Below are 23,975 nucleotides of genomic sequence, written 5' to 3'. Positions count from 1 at the left end.
CATTATACCATTCTGATATTTGCCCCCCCACTAAAGACCCTCACAGGATTATGACAGTGGCAGCCTACTGGGGAGTGTCATTAAAAGAAATTAACAGCTCACTTTTTTTTTCTGGAAAGCTAAATATTTGGCCACCAGTGGTCTCTTCTCTTTTTTCTTCCTTCCACGCAGACCGTATAAAGATAGAACAATGAGAGAGAAACGCTCCATCTACAAAGTATCCTGGTATTCATCTGGGATTTCAATCGTCTCCACCCCCCCCCCCCCCCCCCCCTTTTTTTTTGTATTCATGTTTATTTATAGATCCTTTGCACATATTAGCAAAATGAGAGGTGGAACACGTCTTTTGAAGTCAGGCAGTGAATTATCCTATAACAAAGCAACAACCAGCATGTGGATGAGTTTGTACTGTTGAAAACCCCTTTTGATTGATGCAGAGTGGAAAGCACATTGTACTGCACAGTTTCTTCTTTGGAAAAGGCTCGGAGTTGGATTGAATGGCAGGAGGAAAAGAAAAAGAAAAATGTAAAGAGGCTTCCTGAGTGTCTGCTGCTCCTCATCCTTGACCTCCAGTCATGTGTTTGCTGCTGTATCTGGGATGTGGGTCCGGGGATGTGCGTGGCTGATGATGGGGGTAGAGAAATGGATCGCTGCTCCCCCGCTCTTTTAAGTGCACTTACTCTCCTGCCCCTGCGTTAGGCAGCAGCTGAGGGATGCAGCCGTGTTTAACATCGCAGAGGGAGTCACTGGGGGCGTCCTGCTGTCTTCCAGGGATTCATTGATTTTTCGCATGAAAATACACAGCTGTATGAGGTCTGCAGAGACGTCCTGCCCAGATGTTTGGCCTTAGACTGTGGTTAACAGTCTATCGTGAAATTACAGTTTTTATGTATTTTGTGTCAAAAGCTAATTAATTGTGGTGTCTGTGCTTTTCATGAGTAGATATACTGTATTTTACGAATTTGTTCCGCTCCCTCTCATATTTTGTCTCCCAGCATCCAAACCTGACCCTTCGTCACTGCTCTAATCATTCTGTCTTATTCAGACGTGCACAGCGTGACACGTCTTCCGCAGGTTATGTGGCCACTTCGTATTTTTTTCTAGCCTGCAAGGCTCTTGCTCATAATGAAATGGAAGAAACATCTCGAGAGACAAAATGCATTTAACCAATTCTCTCATGAATGTTAGAGTAGCAGCTGCCGGGATTGGGTTTGAAGCGGGGCAATTACATGAAATGCCTTTTTTTCGCGCAACCTTAATGCATTATTTGCCATGGGAAGCCTTGCTCATTCACTCACCTTCAGAGAGGCCTAATGCAGTGTTATGGCACAATCAGTGCCAAACAATTACTCCTCATTCTTTGCTTCCTCGCGTTTCATTTTGCAAGTTTTTCTGCTGCGACCAAAGCTGTGAATCACAGACGCAGTTAAGCTCTGCGTTCATTGGTTACTCACCTTATTCGTTTATTTTATTTATTTTTACTCTCCCTGCCTGGTGCCAAACTGACTTGTGCAGGTCTTCAGTCATTCGGAGTAAATTAGGAGGTATCAGTGCACAGTTGATTGTGAATTCCTTGTTCACTGACAAAAGCGCAGAGCAGCTGTTCATTGAGATTGAGTCGGTCCCTGGTGGCGGATCCTTGTCTCCCAGGTTCTCTCTCTGAATGACTTAATGGATATGGCTGCAGATAGTCATAAAGACAATCACTAAACGGAAATGAATGCATCACAGACTGTAGTGAATTCATATCTGCTGTGCCGCTGGATTTTTTTCTTTCTTGGCATAATCTGGGAGGTGGATCTCCAAGCTCTGTGTTGCTGATGGCCCGCGTGTGATCTGAATAAAGACCGGGAGCAGGAACACCCTTACGATAGCAGCTCTCTCCTTTCCTCCCCCCTTTATCAGATTCTTTTTGCAATTATGCTGCCCTCGGGGGGGAAATGGATGCCTTTAACCACCTTTCCTATCAATTATGTGCCAAACAACAGCCCCACTAACCAAGAAGTCATCTCATTTACTCTGGAATGTGTTTAGCCAATGATTTCCATTAGGCTTAGCTTCTGTGGAGGAGAGGGGAGAGTGATGCCTCATTACATTTGGCAGAGCAATCTTTTGCTCAGTTGCGAAAGTCCAAGACAGAAAATGCCTCCTCACCTTGATGGCAAAAAATAGCCAGGAGGGAGTTGTTTTCTGTGTCCAGGGAAAACTTTGTCTTTTGGATTTGCCAAAGTGTCTGCACGGTTCGACAATGGCAGCTCCTTGAAGGTCAAAACATTAGACGACATCTGCTCTGTGTATTCCCAAGAATTATACGTGTTAACTGTATGAAATGGCTATTGGAGCACCACGAGACCCTTAAGCTCTCCTCAGAGGGCCACTGAAAATGAGATGTCTCAAGTCACGGTGACGCATCCTCCATGCAAAATGGCTGGAAATACTGGCTAATACTGCGTCTTTTAATGAACCATTAATTCGGAAATAAATACACAAAGAAAACGCTCTGGAATGAAAATGTCACTGCAGGTTTTTACAGGCTGCAGAATGAAGCTGTGCTCGGGGACAAACATCCATCATTTCAGCAGAGACACTGTTCCGTGAGCTGCGTAAAACTCAACTTGCAAAGAAAGTCTTTTTTCCGTGGAGCTTTTCCTTTCACAATCTTGAGGCTTTTCGGACCGATGGGTTGAGATCACGAAGTCGGATCCTCCGGAAAGAGGATGGAAGTTAATACTGTACTCACAGTGAAAAATGCAGCACACAATATGTTGGGGGCTCTACCAGAATCGCACACTGTGTAATCCAACGTGATGGGTTTTTAAAGTGACAAAGCATCCCCTACATTTTGAAAGACACAAGGAAATCCACTCCGAATCTCGCTGTGTCGGCAACTGCACGAGATGAGGAACAATTACTGGCACCGGCACAGTCGAGTCAACACGGGCCAATAAGGTATGATCAGGCCAATGGGACGATTTCCTCCCTGCGCTTCCCAGATTATGTAGCCAATGCTTTGGAAATCACCACCATGATCCTCTAGTTACATGTTAGCAAAACAAGTGAGTGGTTAGTATCTAGGACCGTTTCAAGAATGCCAAAGATAGCCCTTGGGTTAATCCGCACAACAGGGTTGTCTTGTAAGGATGAGGGGCTGGGTTGAATTCTTAATCCTGAGAGGCGTATCACTTTCCACTTACTGTGATGTAGGTCATAGCTTGAGCAAAGCCCCTCCTGTGCCACTGATACTGCAATTACAGTCTTAAAGCTCTCGGTTCCACTTCCACAGTAGAAAAGTTTTAATGGCCATTTAGGTCATTGATCAGTGGGTAGATGGGATATCTGATGGAGCAAATCATTCCCTGTGATAATGACAGGTAAGTGAAGTGAGTGATGTAGATCAAGTCTATCAAGCGTATGATCATTATGTTTTGAAATGAAGAATGTTGAGCAAAATGCCAGACAAAAGTTTCATCGTTTTCTTTCGCTGTTCACCATAGGCAAATGCATTGCTAATACTGATTTATGAAGGAATTATATGGAAATTACATATGATGTGATAATGAGATTTTTAAGGATCAAATCCATAGATTGAGACGTCCTGACTTGTAGTTCCCTTTTTAGGTCTGAATACTAAATCGCTGTGTTACACAATTCCCATAATGTTTTTTAACTGTAACACATTCTTTCTATCATAACCATTAATAGGTCCTTTAAATGTTTAATTAACTACTCATTACGTATTATTTCACATTTCCCTATGGTTTGCAGGAAAGTATGAGCTGCCTAAGCCAAAGTCCAGGGCTGCTTTTGTTTTGTCATTTGTCAAAGACTTTTTTGTTTTTGGCACAACAAAGAACTTGTGAAAAGGTTTGTGAAAGTGCCAAGAGTTGTTTAGAAGTAAAAAAGAAACAGCATAAATGTGAAGCTTACTGATCTGCAGTAGTCAAGAAACAAATAGGTTTAGTAAAAAGACTCTTTTGGATCAAATCATATCATGGTAAAATCACATTTTCTGAATGAAATGGTGTCAAATCACATTCGCATCACAATATAGATGAATTATATCATATCTATTTGGTAGGAGCATCAGATGTATCTTCAGTGGATTTTTGGATGGTTGGCGATGCATTGAGATGTGTTTCTAATAAGCATCATTGATGGAGTTCGATTCCCCACTAATCACTCATCTGCTTAAGTAATTAAGATTCTTTATTCATAACCTGACCACAGCTCGGTCAACAGCTCTGTGCCTTCCTCCACATTCCTGCACTCTCTATATGTAACATTATAGAAAGAAGCCAGTCTATAATTCTGAAGTATTTAACAGGGCTGTCCGCACTTTTTCAATATTTAAATTAGTTGAAATAATTTGAACTTCTTCATGCTATATTTGTTCTATGTATTTGCAGTGCCTGTTCTGCCTCTCTTTGGTCAGTTAGTGGCATTTGATAAAGTATGCTAACATCCTCACCACCACACACAATTCTTTTATTCAGAAGAATAGAAGAATTTATTCACAGTCTCTAGAGACTCTAGACTATATAAAGATGGATGATATGGCAGCTCTCTAAAGTGTAGCCAAAGCATTTTGAGTGCCTCCTGGTGGCTTGCTGCAGTATGGATCATAAATGTTGTCTCCACCATGTTAGTGGATGGGAAATGGACCTAACTAAAATGTTAAAATCAACCTGGAATATTACTAAAATTTACCAGGATATTTTTGTAATTTTACTTCACATTTCACACTGTATTATAGCAGTTTTCTTAAATACAGGTTTTTTCTGACTCTGGTTGAGGGTAAAGAGCAGAGGATGGACCTATGTGGCAAATTGTGATTTGTGAAAATCAGCTATACAAAAAAATATGATTGATACATTCACTTCTGAATAGTGGGAGGAGCTGCAGACAGGTTGTCCATCTTTACGTCTTTGTGTCTAAACTAAGATTTGTTTGATCAGCTTTAATGCCAGTTTGACCTTTGAATTAAAAGAGACATCCTTAATATTTACCTATGATTACTGACCGACAGTCTTCTTTGCACTGCATGTAGCATTGGTTGAAAGTGCATGCACCCTCCATCTCCAGGCTCACCAGAATCTTGCTGGTCAGCTACAAAGACTGACAATAAAAAAACTTTGAAAAATGTTTACCTTATCATATTCGTCTCTTACTGCAGAAGCTAAATATACTCTCCCCACCCCTCCCGCTTGGCCTTGAACAGCCTCACCAAATGACATCAACTGTCCAATGCCTGGTTACACAAGCCCACCCCAAAAGTGTCAAACTCAGGGCATTACTAAGATAAGTAGCTGCAGTGTAATTAGTAAAATTCAAAATGTGGCCGCCTACACCCTTTTTAATCACAGCACTGTCATGCCTTACACACAGTATTCTGCTGGTGGCATTAATGCTAATGACACAGTCAGAGTCATTGTCACAGGTTTGACAAACTTCCAGCTGATTTCACAGGCTGAGTAGTTACTCTCCACGAAATGTAAACTTAATCTTAACGTGAACATTTTTTGGATTGCCCCTTTATATGGATAACTACTTGGTGGAAATGGAAGTTGGCAGATTTCTATTCTCTTACAGTGTGTATTCTCATTCAACACTAATAGCTGAAAGTGAAATCTGGCATTTTTATTGTTTTAGTTTGTGGCCTTCTCGCTGATCTAAGAGAATATGAAAGATGTATAGAAAAATGAAAACAGTCAGTTCGCTTACATTCGTCAGTCATCCACCAAACCCTTTGTTAAAGTATGAAGTGGCATTTTGTGGAGTGGTGGTACACTCTCTGCCAGCTCCTATTAATAGTCAAAGAGGGAGAGAGAAGTATCTTTTGAGGTCAATCATTTCCTTCCTCTCTTGTCTTTAAAGCTGCCGAATGGAGCTTGTTAGGCAGGATGAGCAGCACACGCATTAAAAGAAAACACCCATTTAGCAGCTGTTTCTTCTTCTGTGCCACCTGAACGTCACACCGCCGGCTTGTATCCCAAGGTTTTTGTCTGCTGTGCCCCCCCCCCCCCTTCTCACTTCCTCCTCTTGTAGTTTCCACAAAATAATAAGAACCAATTATGTAACTTAGCAGGGCTATAATCATGTTTTTTCCTGTTGAATGCTTGTCATATTTTGATCAAAATGTCGTATTTTAATCACATCCATAATTACTTTCCTTTCAGATTAAAATTCTTGAATCCAAGGGAGAGCAACCCATTCACAAGCAACTGGATGAGAGTCCTATTAGCCCTTGGCAACTAAAGATGATGTTACCATGGAAACAAATTGTTCTGCTATCAATCACTGGATGCCTTGCAGGTAAGATATTTTAACAAATACTTTATTTGAGTTTCACTGCACTTTATGTCAAAACACCATATCTCCTGATACATTTGCTTTTCAATGCATATTAATGTGTTATTCCACACTCTTAGACTAACTAGCATCTCTCTAAGGTTAGAGGTTGGAAGTAGCTTTGTCAATGAGCAGTGTTTATACACAGAGCTTTATCTATTAGTGAGGAGGAGACTTAATCAGAACAGATGTTAATAACCTCAGATAATCTCCCTGACCAGAAAGGTTACACTGATTAAGTTGCAGTCATTACATGTACAGCGTTCCAGCGTGATGTCCTTCACCGCTCCCGAGAGTCCTGCAGCACGTTGCCAGTACACTGACCGGGAGGTAGTCCAATCCTATTCCTGTTTATGACCGGTCCAGATCATTATCAGGATCCATGCAATGAAACCAGCCCTGCATATTAGCACAATCTACTTGCCACCGTGCTTCACTCTGCCCTTGTGTGACCACCTGGGATTTGAGCAAGAGAAGCACTGACACTGCACCAGAATGTCAACTCTTGTTCGAATGACATTGTAAATCCCAATGAATGTTATTCAAATTGGCTCATGGGTAATTCACGCCTGGCGCTCGTGGGAGCGAGATCCAAGCAGGCTCACCTTCGAGCAGACGAGTGTTTTTAACAGGGCCTTGGTCGCTGCCTATAGGTGCTCATTGTTATTCACTTCAGCTGATGGCAATCATTATGATATCTGAAGAGACATCTTGTCTGACTCTATATTCTGGGACCTGCACAAAGCAAACTGACACCTCAGATGTCAGCTTGCGTGACATTTTATTTAAATTCACATTAGGAAGAGGCTTTTAAACCAAAGGGGAAGGTGAATGAGTTTGATGTGGTAGCAGCTGTGTGACCATTTATTAATAGACCATTCTGCACCAGTCTTTTAAAATGTGACTGTTGTTTCCTAAATGTCACCTTTGCTGTGGTTTAGGTTAAAGACAATTTGAACTTCTCAGTGTCCCCAAAGAAACACTAAGAGCTGCTTATCTTTTTTTTCTCAATCCGTCAAAGTGAAGTAAAGGCTAATTTGTTGACATGTTTTACTGGTTAAACCCACGTGTAGAGCTGCTAGCCACATGCTGCAATCTGTTAGCAGTAGGATATTAATTAGGCCTACTCTGGCCGTCTGTTGACTCTGCTTTCATTTAGTACCAGATTGTGTTACGCATCCTTTCCTTTTAAGCTGCCGGCAGATGAGCACATCCGTATGGCATCAATTAACCGGTGCATGTGAAGTATGACATAGATGTTCTGGAAATAGAGCACTGTGCTCTATTTATCAATCCTGGCACTTATAGGGAATCGTTACTTGTGGAGGAAATTTGCGAAAACTGCCTTTTTGTTACATCAGTTGTCAACTCAGCACAAGTGTTAATAACTATCATTATGATCGTGATCCTGGCAAGTCATTATTACTGAAGACCAAACTTGTCTTGATATGCCACATTTACAGCAGTAGCAGAAGCGCAAAGTAAATGTTCCGCCAACACTGCCCACTACCAGGTTGGGAAATAGAGAAACCTGAAGCTTAATATTTACACTTTTGCCCTTAAGAAGCCTCAGATTTAAACCCTCAGTCAGGGACCCTCACTCGACTGAGATTCTTGTATCCGTTTTGTTTGTTGTTGTTTTGGTCACTGCAGTGTACTTCAGGGGACGTTTCAATCCCCAGAAGTAGCTGCTGAGTGAGCACTCCTAGCTTTCACGTTGCTCTCTGGGGTAAAGTCATTCCACTACGTCAAGTCGTTGGTGAAGATGTTTGCGACAGGTACGGGCAGCTGCACCCCGGGATCCAGGTGAGTCGGAATGAGACAGCGACCCAGAGGAAAAGAGGAAGATCGCGTGGTCAGGCTCACAGTATCTTCTGCCCTCTGCTTAGAAGTGGTGAATCGACAGCTCATAGCAATTTAATATGGTATACTTTTATAAGATATCTGTTTTGTGTTAGCAAACGTTAGCTCGGAAAGATAACTTTGAAGGTTGCTCTTACCCTGAATATCCAGCCAAAACCTCCCACCAAATGTGGCTTGATAGCCTATTTAATTGATTAATATTAGCATTCGGCCAATCGAAAATCTACTGCAGGGGTCACACCTCCAAATTATAAAATAACAAAAGAAGTTCATGACTTATCAGTATTTTACATAAACTTGCAATTTTCTATTACATAATTTGGGCTAAATGCACTCAACTGTAATGGTCAGAGTTTTTTCTCTTGTGTTGGTTCATCAGAAAAATACACCAGCATACAGTAAAAATGATGCCAAATATGTCAGCATTAACTGTTAGCAGCCTTACACTGATAAATGGAGTGTACTTCACTTTATAGAAAGGTAAGCAAATAATGAACACATCATGGGAAATGTATTCCTTTGATTTTCTTTGGAAAAATCCACAGTGTGCAGGGAACAGGAGACAACATACTGTATATTGAAAAAGTAATATAGTGTCAGAAAGTTCCACTATTTCAGCAAGACTAACTATTTGTCCTCACAGTATCTATGCTTTCGCCAAATACATCCACTGTTTTCTCTTAAGGTCAAAGAGACAATTTTTCTGGCTTGTACTGCAATAGATTTTCTCCCCTCTCTCTAGTCTGCACAGAGGATGTCATATTCCAAGGGCCAAGATGGAGGACGGAGCCAAGTGACCTCATTTTACCAATCAACTCCCCAGACCAGCAGGCTACCATCATGTGTGAGGCAGAAGGGAGTCCTCCTCTGCAGTACAGGTAAATGACCACAGTCATGTTACATTCCTCCCACGTGCACAAGCTCAACTGTCTTTCTGCTTTGGCTCCATATTCCCATCACATGGTGAAAATCCATCGCTGCTTAATTGCTTTTGAATCTTGATTGCTGCTCCCGCGGAAATCAAAGAGGGTACCGATAACGTTGATTGCCATTGATTTGCTAAAGAATGCCTTTTTGGGGGCATCAGTTATGCACCATTCAACAAAAAGAGCTACTTCAAAGAGCTACTACTTAATTGAGCATCCATTTCTCAATGAAAAAAGCCTATCTTTTTTCAGCCCCAGCTATGATGTAGGGTAAGAGGCACGGAGCTGCCACTGTGGTTGATAAATATGCCAACACCTCTGATATGAGCGAGGTTAACTTTATTAATGATAAGATTTAAGCCACTGTACGGATGAAGCTGGTGATTTATAATATGGTGCACGGCTTAAGAAATCATTAGCTGGAGAAAAGGAGATTCCAGCAACTAATTTGCACCACAGATCCTTTGATATCTTCTTGGCAATTCCCTGGCGGTGCAGGGAGCCTGCCTGCAAATGGCAGCTGGCTGTGTTTTTTTTTGTGGTAGATTGTGTTTCGGAGCTTGGTCAGCACCATGTAGATACACAGCAAGCAGGGGAGAGAGGCAATAACCTTGTGAGTGACATTCTGCTAAATGCTTACATTTCCCATAATGAGTCTGCGCTGAACAACATGGTCCAGGCACAGCAGCAGGGGGTATCGTTGTACTTGTTGTGCAACCCGAGCTATCCCAGGATGAAGGCAAAAACCATCACTTGTATTATTTCATCTGCAACTTAGAGCATTCTGACATTCACTTGTGTTGCGGAAGAGGTTCTCTCTTTGCTCCTTCTGGTGTTAAAGCAGCGGGGAGACATCGTGTTGTTGTTTGGAGGATCTGCAACTTTTTCCTGACCCAAGTGAGCACAGGTCTGACGTAATCTTACAAGAGCAGCTATGTAGAGATCATTGCTTTTAGAGTGTAACGTGTTATCCTCATATTAAAGCTACACTTATTAATATGTTACATAAATAATTGATCGATGGATCAAATAGAATGCTTTTGGTTTTATATCCAGGAACATGCACTTAAGTGCTTTGGTTTAGTTTCACCACTTTCAATCAACTGAGTGTCCGACAGCAGAGGGCAGTTGTTCATAACGGACACAAGAAGACTCATAAATGGACAGTATTTCAACGTACTACAAGTTTTATTTGTCTTGTTGGACAAAAAGGACAGGTCAGCCCAGCTAGGCCATTAAATAAGAGCAATGTCATAGAGGTTTAAATAAAGGACATTTAAACATTAGATGATTGTGAGACCCAGTGACAAATATAAACTGTATAGTTATGTTAGACACATATAAGTATGTATTTTTGACTGTAAAATGACTGCCCCTTATATTTCTCTGATTTCAAGAAATATCATCCTGCTTTTCTCATGAGCCTTGTGTGGTTGCTTTCTTATTCTGAATGTTTTTTTTTAAAGTGCATTACTAATGTAGCTTTTGAGCACTCAGCTTCACAGCAGTATTCTGCTGTATCTCACATTGGTGATGGTCATTTAGGTCAGTGGTGTTTGGGAATCAGTGCCATGAATAATGAAAACAAAATGTGAAACCAGGTTTAAAAGGAAGAACTGATGTTTGAGAGAGCAGTCGCTTAACACTGTGGCTTGACATTGCTTTCAAAAGACACTTTTTGTCCCTAATTTCACTTTGAGCAAGGATATATTTTTTTTATGCTTTATTTGGGCTGCATCAGTTTTTCTGACACTGATCGTCCTTGAATTGTCTCCTTTCCCTTCAGGCAAGGAGACATTTTTTTTTGTCCTGGTGATAAAATAAAGAGCATAAATTCATGGCAATTCATTTCACTAACACTGTAATTAGAACCTGAAAATGTCCTGAGCAGACCAGAAAAAAAATGCCTTTAGGAAGTGGTCATGCTGTGAGTTTCCAGAGTCTGCAAACCATGCACGGACCTCCACCCTGCAACGAACAGTGTTTGTTTAATTAGAAATGCCAAGCGAGAGGGTATTACATTCAGAGCTGCCCACTTAATTTTCTTAGTTACTGCTGCAATTAAGAAAAAAATCTTTCATTTGGTTTTATAACCATACAGAGAATTGGACCACCCAATATTAAATTTGTCAGAAAATATGATTCTAACCCTCCAGAGGGAGGAGGCAGATAGGCTTGTAGCAGTGAGGATGGCAGTTCACTTAGAACTGAGGCTTTCATAATTTATCCTTATCCTACAGTGTGGAAATAACAACATTCAAAAATCTTAATATTTTACAAGGTTTAAATTATATTATTATTACAAATGTTCCATTATCTTTTATAAGAGCAGTTTTCTCAATGAGTGTGGCCAAATAAATACAGTGTCATAGATTTCCAGTACAGCTGCAATATAGCAGAATATAGATATTTATTACTCTGCAATACTTCTTTATAAAAAATTTAAATTTTAGATAGTTCGAGTATGCCCATGTCAAACATTTCTGTGAGAAATCTTTAGGCTACTGTACTATTATGTTCAGCGTATTGTATCTTTATAGTGATGAATACATAAAATGTAAGAATAGCAAAAGTACATAAACAGCCTCAAGGATAAAGCTCATTACTCTATAGTTTTGTTACTATCAGCAAATATGTGACCACTCTCAAGCCGAGGCTGTCAGTTCACGTAGAACTCGGTGCTCCATATCGAACAGTGTTGAAATCACAACATTAATAAATCATTATATTCTGCAAAGTTTATGTTATGAGCGAAGATATGACTTGGTTCCATCATATTATATGGAGCAGTTTGTCAGTGTGGCCAAATTAATACAATGTCATAGTCTGCTGCTGTTTTGTGGAGCACAGTTCAATGTGAAGTTATACCGGATACAATGAAGTATTGTGTTTTGTGAGACATAGTTTGTTATTTAGTGCTAAACTACTATTTGTAAAAAACAAATATTTCACATCTGAAGTCAAGGGAAGTCTATGTCAAAAGTCCCAGTTGAAGATCTTTACAATTATAATTCAAAGTGTATAGTATCTTTAGTGTTATGTATTATTTAGGAAATTGGGAAAGAGCTTAAAGAATAATACTGATTATTCAATGGTTTGTCACTATCAGCAAATATGCCCGAAACTAAAAAAGCACCAGTCCATCCCTAAATACGATCTAATTTCTCCTATTGGTTTTTTACTGAAGATGAAAATCTTCAGAACCAGATCCCGAATATATAACTTCATTTGTTAAAGAGTGGCTCAGTATTTTCCTGAAAACATTGCAGCGGCTGCAGTTTTTATCAGCTGTAACTCAGATGTGATGAAATAGTGGATCCATTACTGACTATTTTCTGCTCTGGAGTAATATACATTTAGTGAGCTAGTGGCTATTTGCAGCCGCAGGACGGCAAATTTGGGATCGATTTAGAACAAATGACAGCGGCCGTGTTAATGGAAATAAAGAAACATGTCAGCCAGTGCCACATTGTAGCTCGCTGATGTGTTTTTAATAGTGTATGACAACTATGGAACTCAATAGCTCAGAGGAATAAGATATATTTGAGTTTAGCAACACAGAACAGTCCATTGTTCTTTTCATGGAATTTATTGACAGTAGAAAAAATTATACAGTATCAAAATCCTCTCCTTTAATTGGTTTAATCATTATGAGTAGCTGTGTCGATGTCGGATCATCAAATAAAAGAGTCACAGCTTTACAGACTTCACAGTGATCCCACTAAGAAAAATCTCATTAGCCACTAAATGGAGAAAGCAAGGAAGATGGAAAGTTCAACCTAAAAACTAAATGAAAAATCCTTCTCACATAATTGAGTCTGTAATTAAGTGAAAAATCCCGATTTGATTACTGAAATTTAAAAGGGATACAAAAGTGGAGAGTATCTGTATTAGTCGTCTGAAAATGATTTGTAGTTGATTTAATTTTTACAGCACAGACAGCAGATGTGATGAAACAAGAACTCAGACCACTTCATGTCTTCATGCTTATAATAACCTCTGTGAGTCCAGGTCCCTAGTTAGCACCATACCGTATGATGTTGTGTTGAACACTCTGATGCTCCTCTTCACCTTCACGGCGCCCACTCGGTGACACGGCAGATGTACGCTCGGGAACCCTGACAGTTCTGCGGTTGACAAATAGTCCGTTGGAGCGCCAGAGCGCACTGCAGGGCTCAGAGCCCAGCTTTATGAATACACCTGTCACTGTGTTTACTATGAATCTGCTGTAACACAGGATCAAGGGCACTGCCGTGATTGGAAAGGAGGAAGGGAAAAAAGTTCTCCGGTTGGTGTCTGTGCTCGTGTAACAGAAAGAAAAACAGCTGATCTTTATTTCACCAGTATCCCGGTTATGAGGCACATCCCCGCAACGATCATATTCTGAGTATCGTGTTTACATGGAACATTGAGAAATCTAGCTATTCATATCCCTGTATACATGACAAATACAAGTGTTATTACAATAATAATCATAGCAATACAAATAATTATAATTAATATAATTATTCTATGTCTGTGGTCTGAATTAACAGCTTTTCTAGAAGGCAGATATAGAAAATTCTCTTCTCTGCCGGTTGTTGATGAATATACATTAATTGCTCTACTTTTAATTTGATACAAAACATTATATACACAGTATAGATGAAATTATAATCTGTTTGTGTCTAAAGTCTATTGACAAAGGCTAGTGACTGTGCGTCGCAGTGATGCGACCACAGACTTGCGGTTGATCCGCGGTTCTTAAAAATGAACATTTCTGGTTAATAGAGGATGGGCTCGGTGGGTGAAAGAGGCATCATCCATCCTTAATGTGTAGAATACTAGTAAATGAAAACATAGGACCCTATTTATTGCACCATTCAAAGTGCATCAATAGTCTTGTGTGCAGGGAGCGTGTCTGTGCGCATCTGGCGTTTTAGTGGCGTATCTGATAACGTGGAGAGATTGAAATGCAGTGGTTGTGTTAGCTGCGGAATAAACATATATTGTTTTCTCACTTTTATTCTTCCCTTTAAGCACGTTTATCCTTTGAAAAAATAAACAATGCAAAGGGAGATAGTTTACAGATTTACCATGTGAAAGCCTCCCTCTTCCTCTCCCCTCTCTCTCTCTCCGAGACTTGCAAAGTCAGCCCTCACCGAAACGACACTGCACTGCTGCACGGGGCCCACTCTCCTTAAAGGGAAGGATAATGGAAGTCATCAGAGGGGCTCTATAAATATGCAAATACCTTTTAGCATTTCTATTTTCTTCAAAAAATAGAAATGTATTTACTTTAAATAAATGTGAATTTAATTAAAACCAGCCTTCTTAGGTGTAATATGTTACCATATTATCACCAGTAGAGGTGGAGTGGAATGTTCATGTGGGCGCTGGTCATCCGAGCAGATTTGCGCATGTGTAGTGTGTAGATACTGTTCTGTATTTGTTAAAAGGCCTATATCCACAGGGATTTTAGAGGTGACACACACGCACACACACACGGGCACGCAGAAGCACTCACCCTGACACAGGGTAGTTTAGAGAATATTTATTGTGTCACATTGGGCTTTCAAGCCAAATGAACATCAATTTATTAAAAAGCAGCGGCAATAACCTACTAAACATAATTGTAGATGGTACCCTGGTCAGCAGTTGAATTTCCATTATCAGCTCTAAAGCTCTGCGGGTGCATGTGTGTAGGTGTGTGTGTGTGTGTGTGTGTGTGTGTGTGTGTGTGTGTGTGTGTGTGCAGGCAGTATGTGGTGTGTGTGGTCACTGCTCTCTCTGTGGGTGTCTGGCCTCAAGCAAAGCCAGGTGAGCCGCTGCTGCAGTACAATCCCCAGTCTATTTGATGAGGAGACCTCATGCAAAATTGATGTGGACCTCAAGGTCACAGGGAGTTCATTCGGAGCATGCTCAGATCAGCACGCGCCTGCAGCACACCACAGCAAACAGGGCCGTGCTCCTGGATTCTGCATATCAGACTTACTGTGAGCTGCTCTCGTGCCTGATATGTGCTGTTATATCCAGTGTGTTTCAGCTTGGGCTGCGCTAACATTGAGACACCTTGCCCTGCCTGATTCCCCAGTTTTACTGAAGTGGGCTGAGTTTTAGGAGGAATAGTATGGGGGGAGGGCTAAAAGGATTATATTTCTCATTTCTTATCATTGGACTTATTTTGTCACCTCCCAGATTTGTCTTGGGACCCCTCGGGGTGTCCTGACATGCTGGATGTGAACCCCCGGGCTATAAACAGGAAAGAAGGTACAGCGCTATACCAGTGCGGCTGGTGGTTGGTTGTAAATAATTTACTGTATTGAGGAGAGAAACATTCATATCATGTGTCTGACAAGACAGTATGCCTAGTAAGAATTATTATACCCTGTGTACCGGACTCTAATGTTTCCAAAAAGTGCTGTAAAATCAATAGTTATTAATGAAGACTTATTGGTACCAATTTCCAGTAAGGTACATCTTGTAAATAGGTTATACATTGTAGCTAATGGCATTATTAGTGGTTATAAATAATTTGCTTGTGTAAGATATATCCCCCGTTTAGAAAATCACATTTTCAAACATGTTAACATGTCCCCCTTGCGCCTTATATATTATAATAGATACACTTTGAGCACAATAAATAGTCAACGACTCAGCAAGTATTTCCACTGTAAAGGCTTGGTCCCACATATGCAAATAGGGAGCCTCCCGTCCACTTCCAGGCTGTGCAAGTGAGAGGTGAAGTAAACATCCTGCAAATCCGCAGTTAGGTCTTGCATGAACTTAGACCAGCCTTCATAAATGTATGTGTGACCGTGTCCTAACATTGCAGTACACAAACATTCAAAGAAAGCAGATTCAGACAGCCAAGGTTTACTTGTGGGTGGGGCTCGGTAACTGGTGAGGGCTCCGACTCTAGTTCAGCTCGTCCTGAAAACGTTCTGTCGTAACCCGACCTGTAGTCGCTCTGGAGCTACTTCAGAATCACTCCTTGTCATTAGTAAGTACTTTTTCAGAGGTCCGTTAAGCAATTGACACAATATTCAGACAAGTTAACAACTCTTCTGAATAAAAGCTCTTGAATTCACCGTTAGCATTACAGCAACAAAACCAATTTTGCGCCTTCACTTTGAAGACATCTTGCTACAGAGTAAGGGATCTTGTGAATTTTGTTGCCCGGACATAGCCTGGATGCCAGACGAACTTAGCCCCGCCCACAACATTTTTGGTCGGGCAGTTCGGTCTGGAGTCGCTCCGTTGAGGAAAAATTATACCCGACCGGGCCAATCAGATTGTCAGGGCGGGCTTTATACGATGATTGACAGATGATCAACGGTAACGTAATCAACCACGTCATCACAGTGCCCTCGGGTTGAATTCGTTTTCAACAAACATGCCTGCCGCTGGCGAGCTGAGATGTGTAGATGCTGCCATTGAGTCTGTTTTAGAAGACATCGACAGCGCATTCATTTTGAAAGAGGAACACAGAACGTGGAGGCGACGCCAAAGCACCGCGCTAATCCCTATCGCCCCGGCGCTTGGCTGTTCGGACACTGAAGCGACGCTGAACCGCCGGGCAGCGCTAATAATATCACCCGTTGATCCAGTAGATCGCTGCACGGCTTTGTGCCGGTCACACCGGAGGCTGAAGCACCGCGCTGCGCCAAGGCTGCCTCGCGGTGCTTCAGCCTCCGGTGTGACCGGCACAAAGTTTTAACATGGGAGTGGATGGGAGCCAGCTGTTATTTAAGGCTTGGCGCTGCGCTGAAGCGTCCGGTGTGAACCCGGCGTTAGTAAATAACTCACAATGCGTTGCTTAGCATACGTCACATACTACGTTGCTCTGATTGGTTGTAGGTCTATCCAATTGAGCGAAGAAGAATTTTACTTCCTGGTCAGTTGAAACACGCCCCATAATCACAGCCCAATGGAGCGGTCTCAGACTCACATTCTGACTAGAATTGTGAGTCTGACAACGTCAGGCTAGCCCGGACATAGAACGGCACCAGTGAATGCTGTGAATATCTTGGTCAGTCAGATGCAATGGAAATAAACCAATATCCTTCAGTTTGACCAAGTTGTCGACCACTGCTGACTGAAGGCCCACAACCCCGCCCCCACTGACTGCTACAGAGTCACCTGTTTATTCAAAATGCCATTAATATTGAACTTATGCATGACTCCAGCGCTCCAAACTAAGCACTGAACTTCCACTGGCAATTTAAAATACACATGCCAAATGTGGAGCCGACAGGATGAAAGGTTTGCGAGATATGCGTTCCCCATATAGACAGACAGATGTTTGTGGAATTAGTAGGTATTTGCCTTTCCTTAACCCTCACTGTAACTCTGGATGAAATTGCCAGCGTAGTTTTATTATTTTGCCCACATCTGGATGTTCAGATGGCGTCATTATGGATCTTCAGGCTGTGCATTTCACCCCTTGTGACAATTTGAAAGCAGTCTATTTGCTCCTATTGATCTCTGTGAACCTGCAGTGACAGCCTCCTCCGTGTCCTCTAATATCAGTGTCTCAAAGCAGCCAGAGGTAGGCGGCTTTGCTGATTGTGTTGACGGCGCACAGACACCATTGCACCCGTCCAGCTGCCTGCCCTGGGGGGGGGGAGTGATCTCCCCAAGCAACCAACCTGCCTCCCCTCAATCATGCTGGGGGGCTGCAAGTGTAACCCGCTTCTCATCCTCACTCTTGAACATATATTAATCCTTCCTTTTGCACAATAGGAGGAGATATTCAGGAGATTCAGAATTCAGTTGGAGATATACAGGTACCTCATGAGGAAGCACTCGAGAGAGTATTAATTGAAATGGTCACATACGCATGAGGTTTGTCATAGGGCTTGGCAATTAATTGAAAATGTGTCGAAACCAATATTTATAACCTCTATCCGACAAATACTTTCTCCAATGCGAGCATTCACAAACTGTCGGGTGTCCGCTACATTCAGTATCACTCTGCTGCATGTCCTCCCTCCTCAACCCCCCGCTGACCTGCACTCAGGTTACATTTGAGGACTTGAAGTTTTCTTTGTGTTTGTTTGATTTGCACTTAACTTTAGGAGACACGTATTTAAACACATTGAAAAAAACTCAATCATCTTGTGCACACGCAGGTGAATCGCTACACACAAGACGTGACGTAACGTGACGTGCACAACCAGGACATCAGAGTTAGAGTAACCGGACATTCCGGACTCATGATTCGCCATCGTCGATCAATTACTCAATAAATAAATGTGATCGTCAGTTTGTAGGAAGTCCGACAGGGATGGAGCATTCAGCAGGTTTTTATAAAGATCAACTCTACATGTGAGTGATTAGAAATGAGCAGAGGAGAAGAGTCTCTTGTTGACCGACACTGAGTAGTGCACCGAGTGATGCATCCCATTGTGGGGGTTGTAAAATAATTGTTCATTAATTGTAATCAAGGTATTGATTTGAAGTCATATTGGCCAGCCCTAGCTTGTCATGACATAGTATAGAGAGTTCAAAGGTAATATTATGTGACAAGTGTGACAAAATCAGTCAGATTAAGAAAGTGGCACAGAGCAGAATGTTACATGAATAATGGAAGATACAAGATGAAACACAGCTTTGTCTTTTCTGGCTTGTCAGGCAGGAAACCAGGGAGAGCCGTGACTGGCTTTAAGACTGCATGAAGCATCATTCGAACTGCCTATTACTTTGCCTGGGAGTGGAAATAAAAAAAAAATGATATTGATTTTTTTCCCCCCTCCTTATCATTGGCATTGTCATTTCACGGTCTTATCGCTGCGGCAGACTTAAACATAGCAAAACAATAACGCTTTGTCTTTCAGATTCTGTGAGGAAAAGTAATTTTTCATCTTCGTTAATGTTGTGAGATAAAGTTCTGCTACCCTGCCTGCTCCCATAGGCATCACTCATTTTGCACCTCCTTCAAGTGCTGTGAGCTGCCATCAGCCTGACACACCCCAGATTTCAGAGAAGGAGACACAAAGTGTTTTCATTGTGTAGCGTGAACCTTGTTCAGTGTTTCTGTTGGTAGCCGTGATTAATAGCTGTCGCTTCCTGAACCCAGCTTGCATGACCGACTGTCTCGTGACCTTTTCCTAGTGGGAAATGGTCTGTAGACAATGCAATATGAAGGTGTCAAAGCAATAATTCAGAAACGCAAACGCACATGGCATAAACTAATTAGAAATCACTCACAGAGAGCATAACTCTGCCAAGGCTGCACACTCCTTTATGTTTGCAATGGTAATAACACAAAAGGTTAAGACATTTTTAATCTGCACTCGGGATTCAAATTCAAATCAAACTGCACATGCAGTCAGTAAAGGGATTGTTGAAAAAATTTAAACAAGACGGTGAATCGACAACAGCACAGTGCAGTGGTGTTTTGAGCTAAGATGCTAACATTTAGCTGAAATAGTGTTGATTGTGTTCACTATCTTAGTTTAGTGCCTTACTAGTCCTGAAAAGGGACTCAAGAGCTGTACATACATATATACAGGCATATAAATATAACGTATTGTACAGTCAATAAAAAAACAATAGTAAATCAAATTAGTAAAAGTAGCACTTTAAAATACAGCTTTAATATTTTTGCGTCCATAATAATAATCCAAAAAACAGTATTGTATTTAACTAGAAGGGCACTTGGAGAAAGCTTACAGCCACAAAGGCCACTTTATCACTATGAACACACATTCCTTCTGCTTACAGCTTACAACAGCTTACACTAAACACAGATACAATAGCCGCATATCAATATGAAGAATTTAAAAACCAAAATGTACTCTTTTTGTCACTGAATACAGATGACCCCTCCTATAATACTCATTTTGATTCAGAAAACCCAGATACCTATACGGATCTGCACCAAAAGTCTACACTCTACATATGCCTGATGTTTTTTATAAAGATGTCTGCATTGTTTTTGAGAAATTTACACAGATGTTGCAAAGTCCTATCTGAAAGCTTTATTATTTCAACCTTGGCTCATACCCCATCCCACCACCAGGTTTCAAGAAAATTGTTTTCTGTACAACCTTCTTTGGCGTAGGCAATAATGTGACACTGATTGACACAAACTTTTACGACACTGTAAGTACATTTTCTTCAACAATACTTAGTAACACTTGTTAATTATTGTGTGACTCTTTTAACTTGAATAAAATATCTTATTATGTTTCCCGCAGCTCAGTGTTAGCATGAAGCCTAATTTCCTGTATTCTTATCTGCACAAAAACACTTGCTCCTTCGCTCGTGGTCTAAATTTCCTCCAAATGTAATTGAAATCTGTCAGCAGTTTTTTTTTTATATATATGCTTCTACCATTTCCTCCCAACTGCAACAGAATCTCTTAATGTGTTTGTTCAGATATGGCAGCCTTACAGAAAAGAAATAACTTGTTCTCCTTAGCTTAAATTATAAAATATGAGATGAGATAAAATCCATGTCACCATGCAAGCAGGAGAAAATCAATGTTCACCACAGTGGATTTGCTCAAGTTTTGGAGTCTGGCCAAAATTAAGGTCAAAAAAGCAAAAATACTAAAATGTAATCAAACTGATGATAACTGGGAGCTGTGTAGTGTTTCGCGCCTTCCTAACTTGTCTCTGTTAATAATACTCACCTTTTGCTCACCATTAGATACCTTTTATCTTCTCAGCAGGATCCGGACAGCCCAATCAGATTGATCTCTGTAAAAAAAACACTGCAGGCGTGCATCTCCAGGGGGGAGGTGAGGTTCAGCTACTGATTGTGTTTGCGTTTTTCCAGATGGTCACTAAACGGAACACTCATTGATCTGAGGAATGACTACCGGCGTCACATGTCTGGGGGCAGCCTGATCATTAGCAAACTGGACAAGGACCAAGACACCGGGCTGTACCAGTGCACGGCCTTCAACACATGGGGCTCCATCCTCAGCCGCAGAGCCAGCCTCCAATTTGCATGTAAGTGATCCTACAACAGCTTTCTGGCACTGCCCCGACACAGTTGTGACATCCTGGCATCTCTTTGTATTTGTTGTGTCTCAGCCTGTTGTCAGAACAGGCTTGTGGACCAAACCTTTTTAATATTTATTTTTTTATTTACATAAATATATATATGTATATATATTCCTCATCTAAGTTGCCTGGGAATAGATTAAGAGGGGAGTAAAAGGGAAATGGTAATCGAATGAAATATCAAATGCAGGATACACAGTGGGCGAGGCGGCTTCTGACTGCCTTACAACTCCATTGATTCTCATTAGTGGTTCCAACTCTGACAGCAACTACGCTGGGTTTAAATTGACTCATATTTTGCCCAGCCCCAGTGATCCAGACTTTAAAGCACAAGAGCATGAATAATGCTTAAGAGGTGTTTGTATCTTTTTAATCACCAGCTACCTCTTTATGTATATCACAGCAGATTGTGGTCACACAAGACAGTGACAGGCTGTCATGCAGCACCCCGGCTGCATAAGAGAAAGAAGGCAGGTTGCAGAGTGTTGCTTAGGAGTGGGGTCCTACCTTCCTTACAGGCACTGCAGAGCCACCTCTCCTCTTTCAATCAAGGCCGCTGACTATTGATCATGTCCAAGGATGGAGAGCCTTTCACTTCCTCTCAGGAGATGGGCTGCCATTATCCCCATAGCTGAGCAATGAATCTCACTTGTGGGGACCGGGTCAGGAGCAGAGCTGCTTGACATTTATTGTCTTGCCTGCTGCACAGTGAGGAAGGTCCAGGAGATCAGCAGGCCTGATTCTCTGTTTGTATGTGTAATGAGGCCACTGCCCGAAGATAGACATAGCTTGCTTCTTTGCTGCTTAGCCTCCAGAATTCAGCTGCACCCACTATAAGCCAACGTGTCCTCACACAGTTCATATGTGAATTATAAACAACCAAAATAATGTGTGAAATAAATAAGAATGTGCAGTATCAACATACTCTTGTCAAGGACTGTACTAGGAGCACCTACAGACTTATTCATGCATTTGTCCAATCATGTGCCAGCAGTGAAATGTGCAAATTCAAGTAGATACAGGTCAGGAGCTTCAGTTAATGTCCTTCGAGAGAAAAACATGATCTCAGCGAAAGTGGTGGAGTTGGTTTGAGAGTTTCTGAAACTACTGATCTCCTGGGACTTTCCCACACACCAGTCTCTAGAGGTTAATCAGAATGGTGCCACAAAAATGACAGAAAAGTCTTGTTGATGATTGAGGTCAGAGGCGAACAGACGGGCTGGAGCTGACTGCTTCTTACAGCTGTAGTGAGCAGGGACTTTGGGGGATCCAGGCAAATGGAGCTGGGGGACCCTACACAGTTGTCATTGCCGTGGACATAATAAGTTGTTCTCTGCAATTGCCAACTCTGCCTACCATGTTCCAAAGCCCATAGTGGTGAGCAGAAAATCCTCTCACATGTTAGAACGTGAGGTGGATGGTCTACAACAGCAGAGGACCACATCAATTTCAACTCCTGAAGTACGGGAACAGCAATCTGAGAGTGCTGTGGACGCAGATTCAAAAATATCGGACGATGAAACCTTAAAATGTAGCCTGGTCGGATGACTCTCAACAGCATGAATCAATGGACCCAACCTGCCTTGTGTCAACAGCTCAGATTACTGGTGGTGGTATCATGGTTTGGGGGAGTATCTTTTGACACACATGTTTCAGGTAATCCCAGTAAAATAGAGGCGATTGCCTACTTGCCCATTGCCAGTAGTGGAGTTTGTCGTGTTCGATGTCACAAAAACGCTGGAAACGGAAAAGCTCTGTCTCCTACCATTTTCAAGACAACACAAACAGTCATGACAATTTAAACCCAAACACCTGAAAGTTCACTTCAAAACGTCCATCAGTATCTGAACTGAAAATAAAGAAGAAATTCAGCTTTGATATACCATTCTTACTGTAGTTTTGCATGTGTCCTGTGCAGTAACGAGTCATTCACATCGGACTCCCACACACACATTGCGGTAGTGCTATAAGACCATTACAGTTTGGTAGCACATGGCGCCACCCTAAACAAAGCGAATGAGAAGCGTTTGGTCAGCCTAAGACAAACTCCCACCTTGGTGGACAATAACGATATATTCTTTTCTCTCACTTTTGATATTCCCCTAAATCATGTGATTTAAAGTTCCACACATCAATATTTTTTACACTGGGTTCAAACGCCTGTTTGTAGTGGAAAGAGAACAATGTGTCACCACGTTCTGCAGTTCTCTTTGACTCTACAGAAAGTTTTTCTTTCAACTTTTTCTTTTTTCTACAGACCACAATGCTAATGTTTTTTTTCCTTCCCACCACTTTCATCTGCCTTGTTTCCAGCTGCAGCAGGCAACTGTTCTCAGTGTAAAAAGTCTGACAAACCCACGGTGCACTACCTGCTCAGCAGGAAACAGCTGACAGACACAGTTAGGGAATAGCTGGTGAATGTAGTGGAGCGCTTTGAAGAGCTAGTAGATGCACATAGAAAACTATATGGAGGGGTTTAATATTTGACTTGAAACATTGCTAAATGAATGCATGTGTTGCTACATTCTAAATTACTGACATAATCAAGGAACATGTAATTATGTGTTTGATGTGGTTTAATGGTTATAGTTTATTATAACTACATCAACCGCATCACCACTTTGATCCCTGTTGGAATCTGTAGTCAGGTCATTATGTTCCCTCTGTGGTGATTAGAGTTTTATGTTATTTATTTACAGATTAATTTTTGAGGTTTTTCCTTCCTCCTGTCAAGAGTTAAGGGTGTCACAGCTTGTTAAGCCCTATCATGCCAATTGTGATGTGTGACTATGGGCTACACAAATATAATCTGATTGATTAATTGATAGATTTAATTGAAAAT

General features: G+C 41.4%; 1 protein-coding gene across 1 annotated transcript in view; it reads left to right on the top strand.

Annotated features, from left to right (window-relative positions):
- The first annotated feature begins 6,257 nt into the window (after positions 1 to 6,257).
- Positions 6,258 to 23,975, top strand: part of cntn3b (contactin 3b) — a 52,205-nt gene continuing 34,487 nt past the window's right edge. The window contains exons 1-3 of the mRNA XM_053411399.1: positions 6,258 to 6,312; positions 8,954 to 9,089; positions 20,904 to 21,079. Of these exons, the coding sequence (XP_053267374.1) occupies positions 6,258 to 6,312; positions 8,954 to 9,089; positions 20,904 to 21,079 (367 nt within the window). The remainder of the gene's footprint in view (positions 6,313 to 8,953; positions 9,090 to 20,903; positions 21,080 to 23,975) is intronic.

The sequence above is a fragment of the Pleuronectes platessa genome, chromosome 2 (assembly GCF_947347685.1).
Source record: "Pleuronectes platessa chromosome 2, fPlePla1.1, whole genome shotgun sequence".
NCBI lineage: Eukaryota > Metazoa > Chordata > Actinopteri > Pleuronectiformes > Pleuronectidae > Pleuronectes > Pleuronectes platessa.
This window is presented reverse-complemented; position numbering and strand designations above follow the sequence as displayed.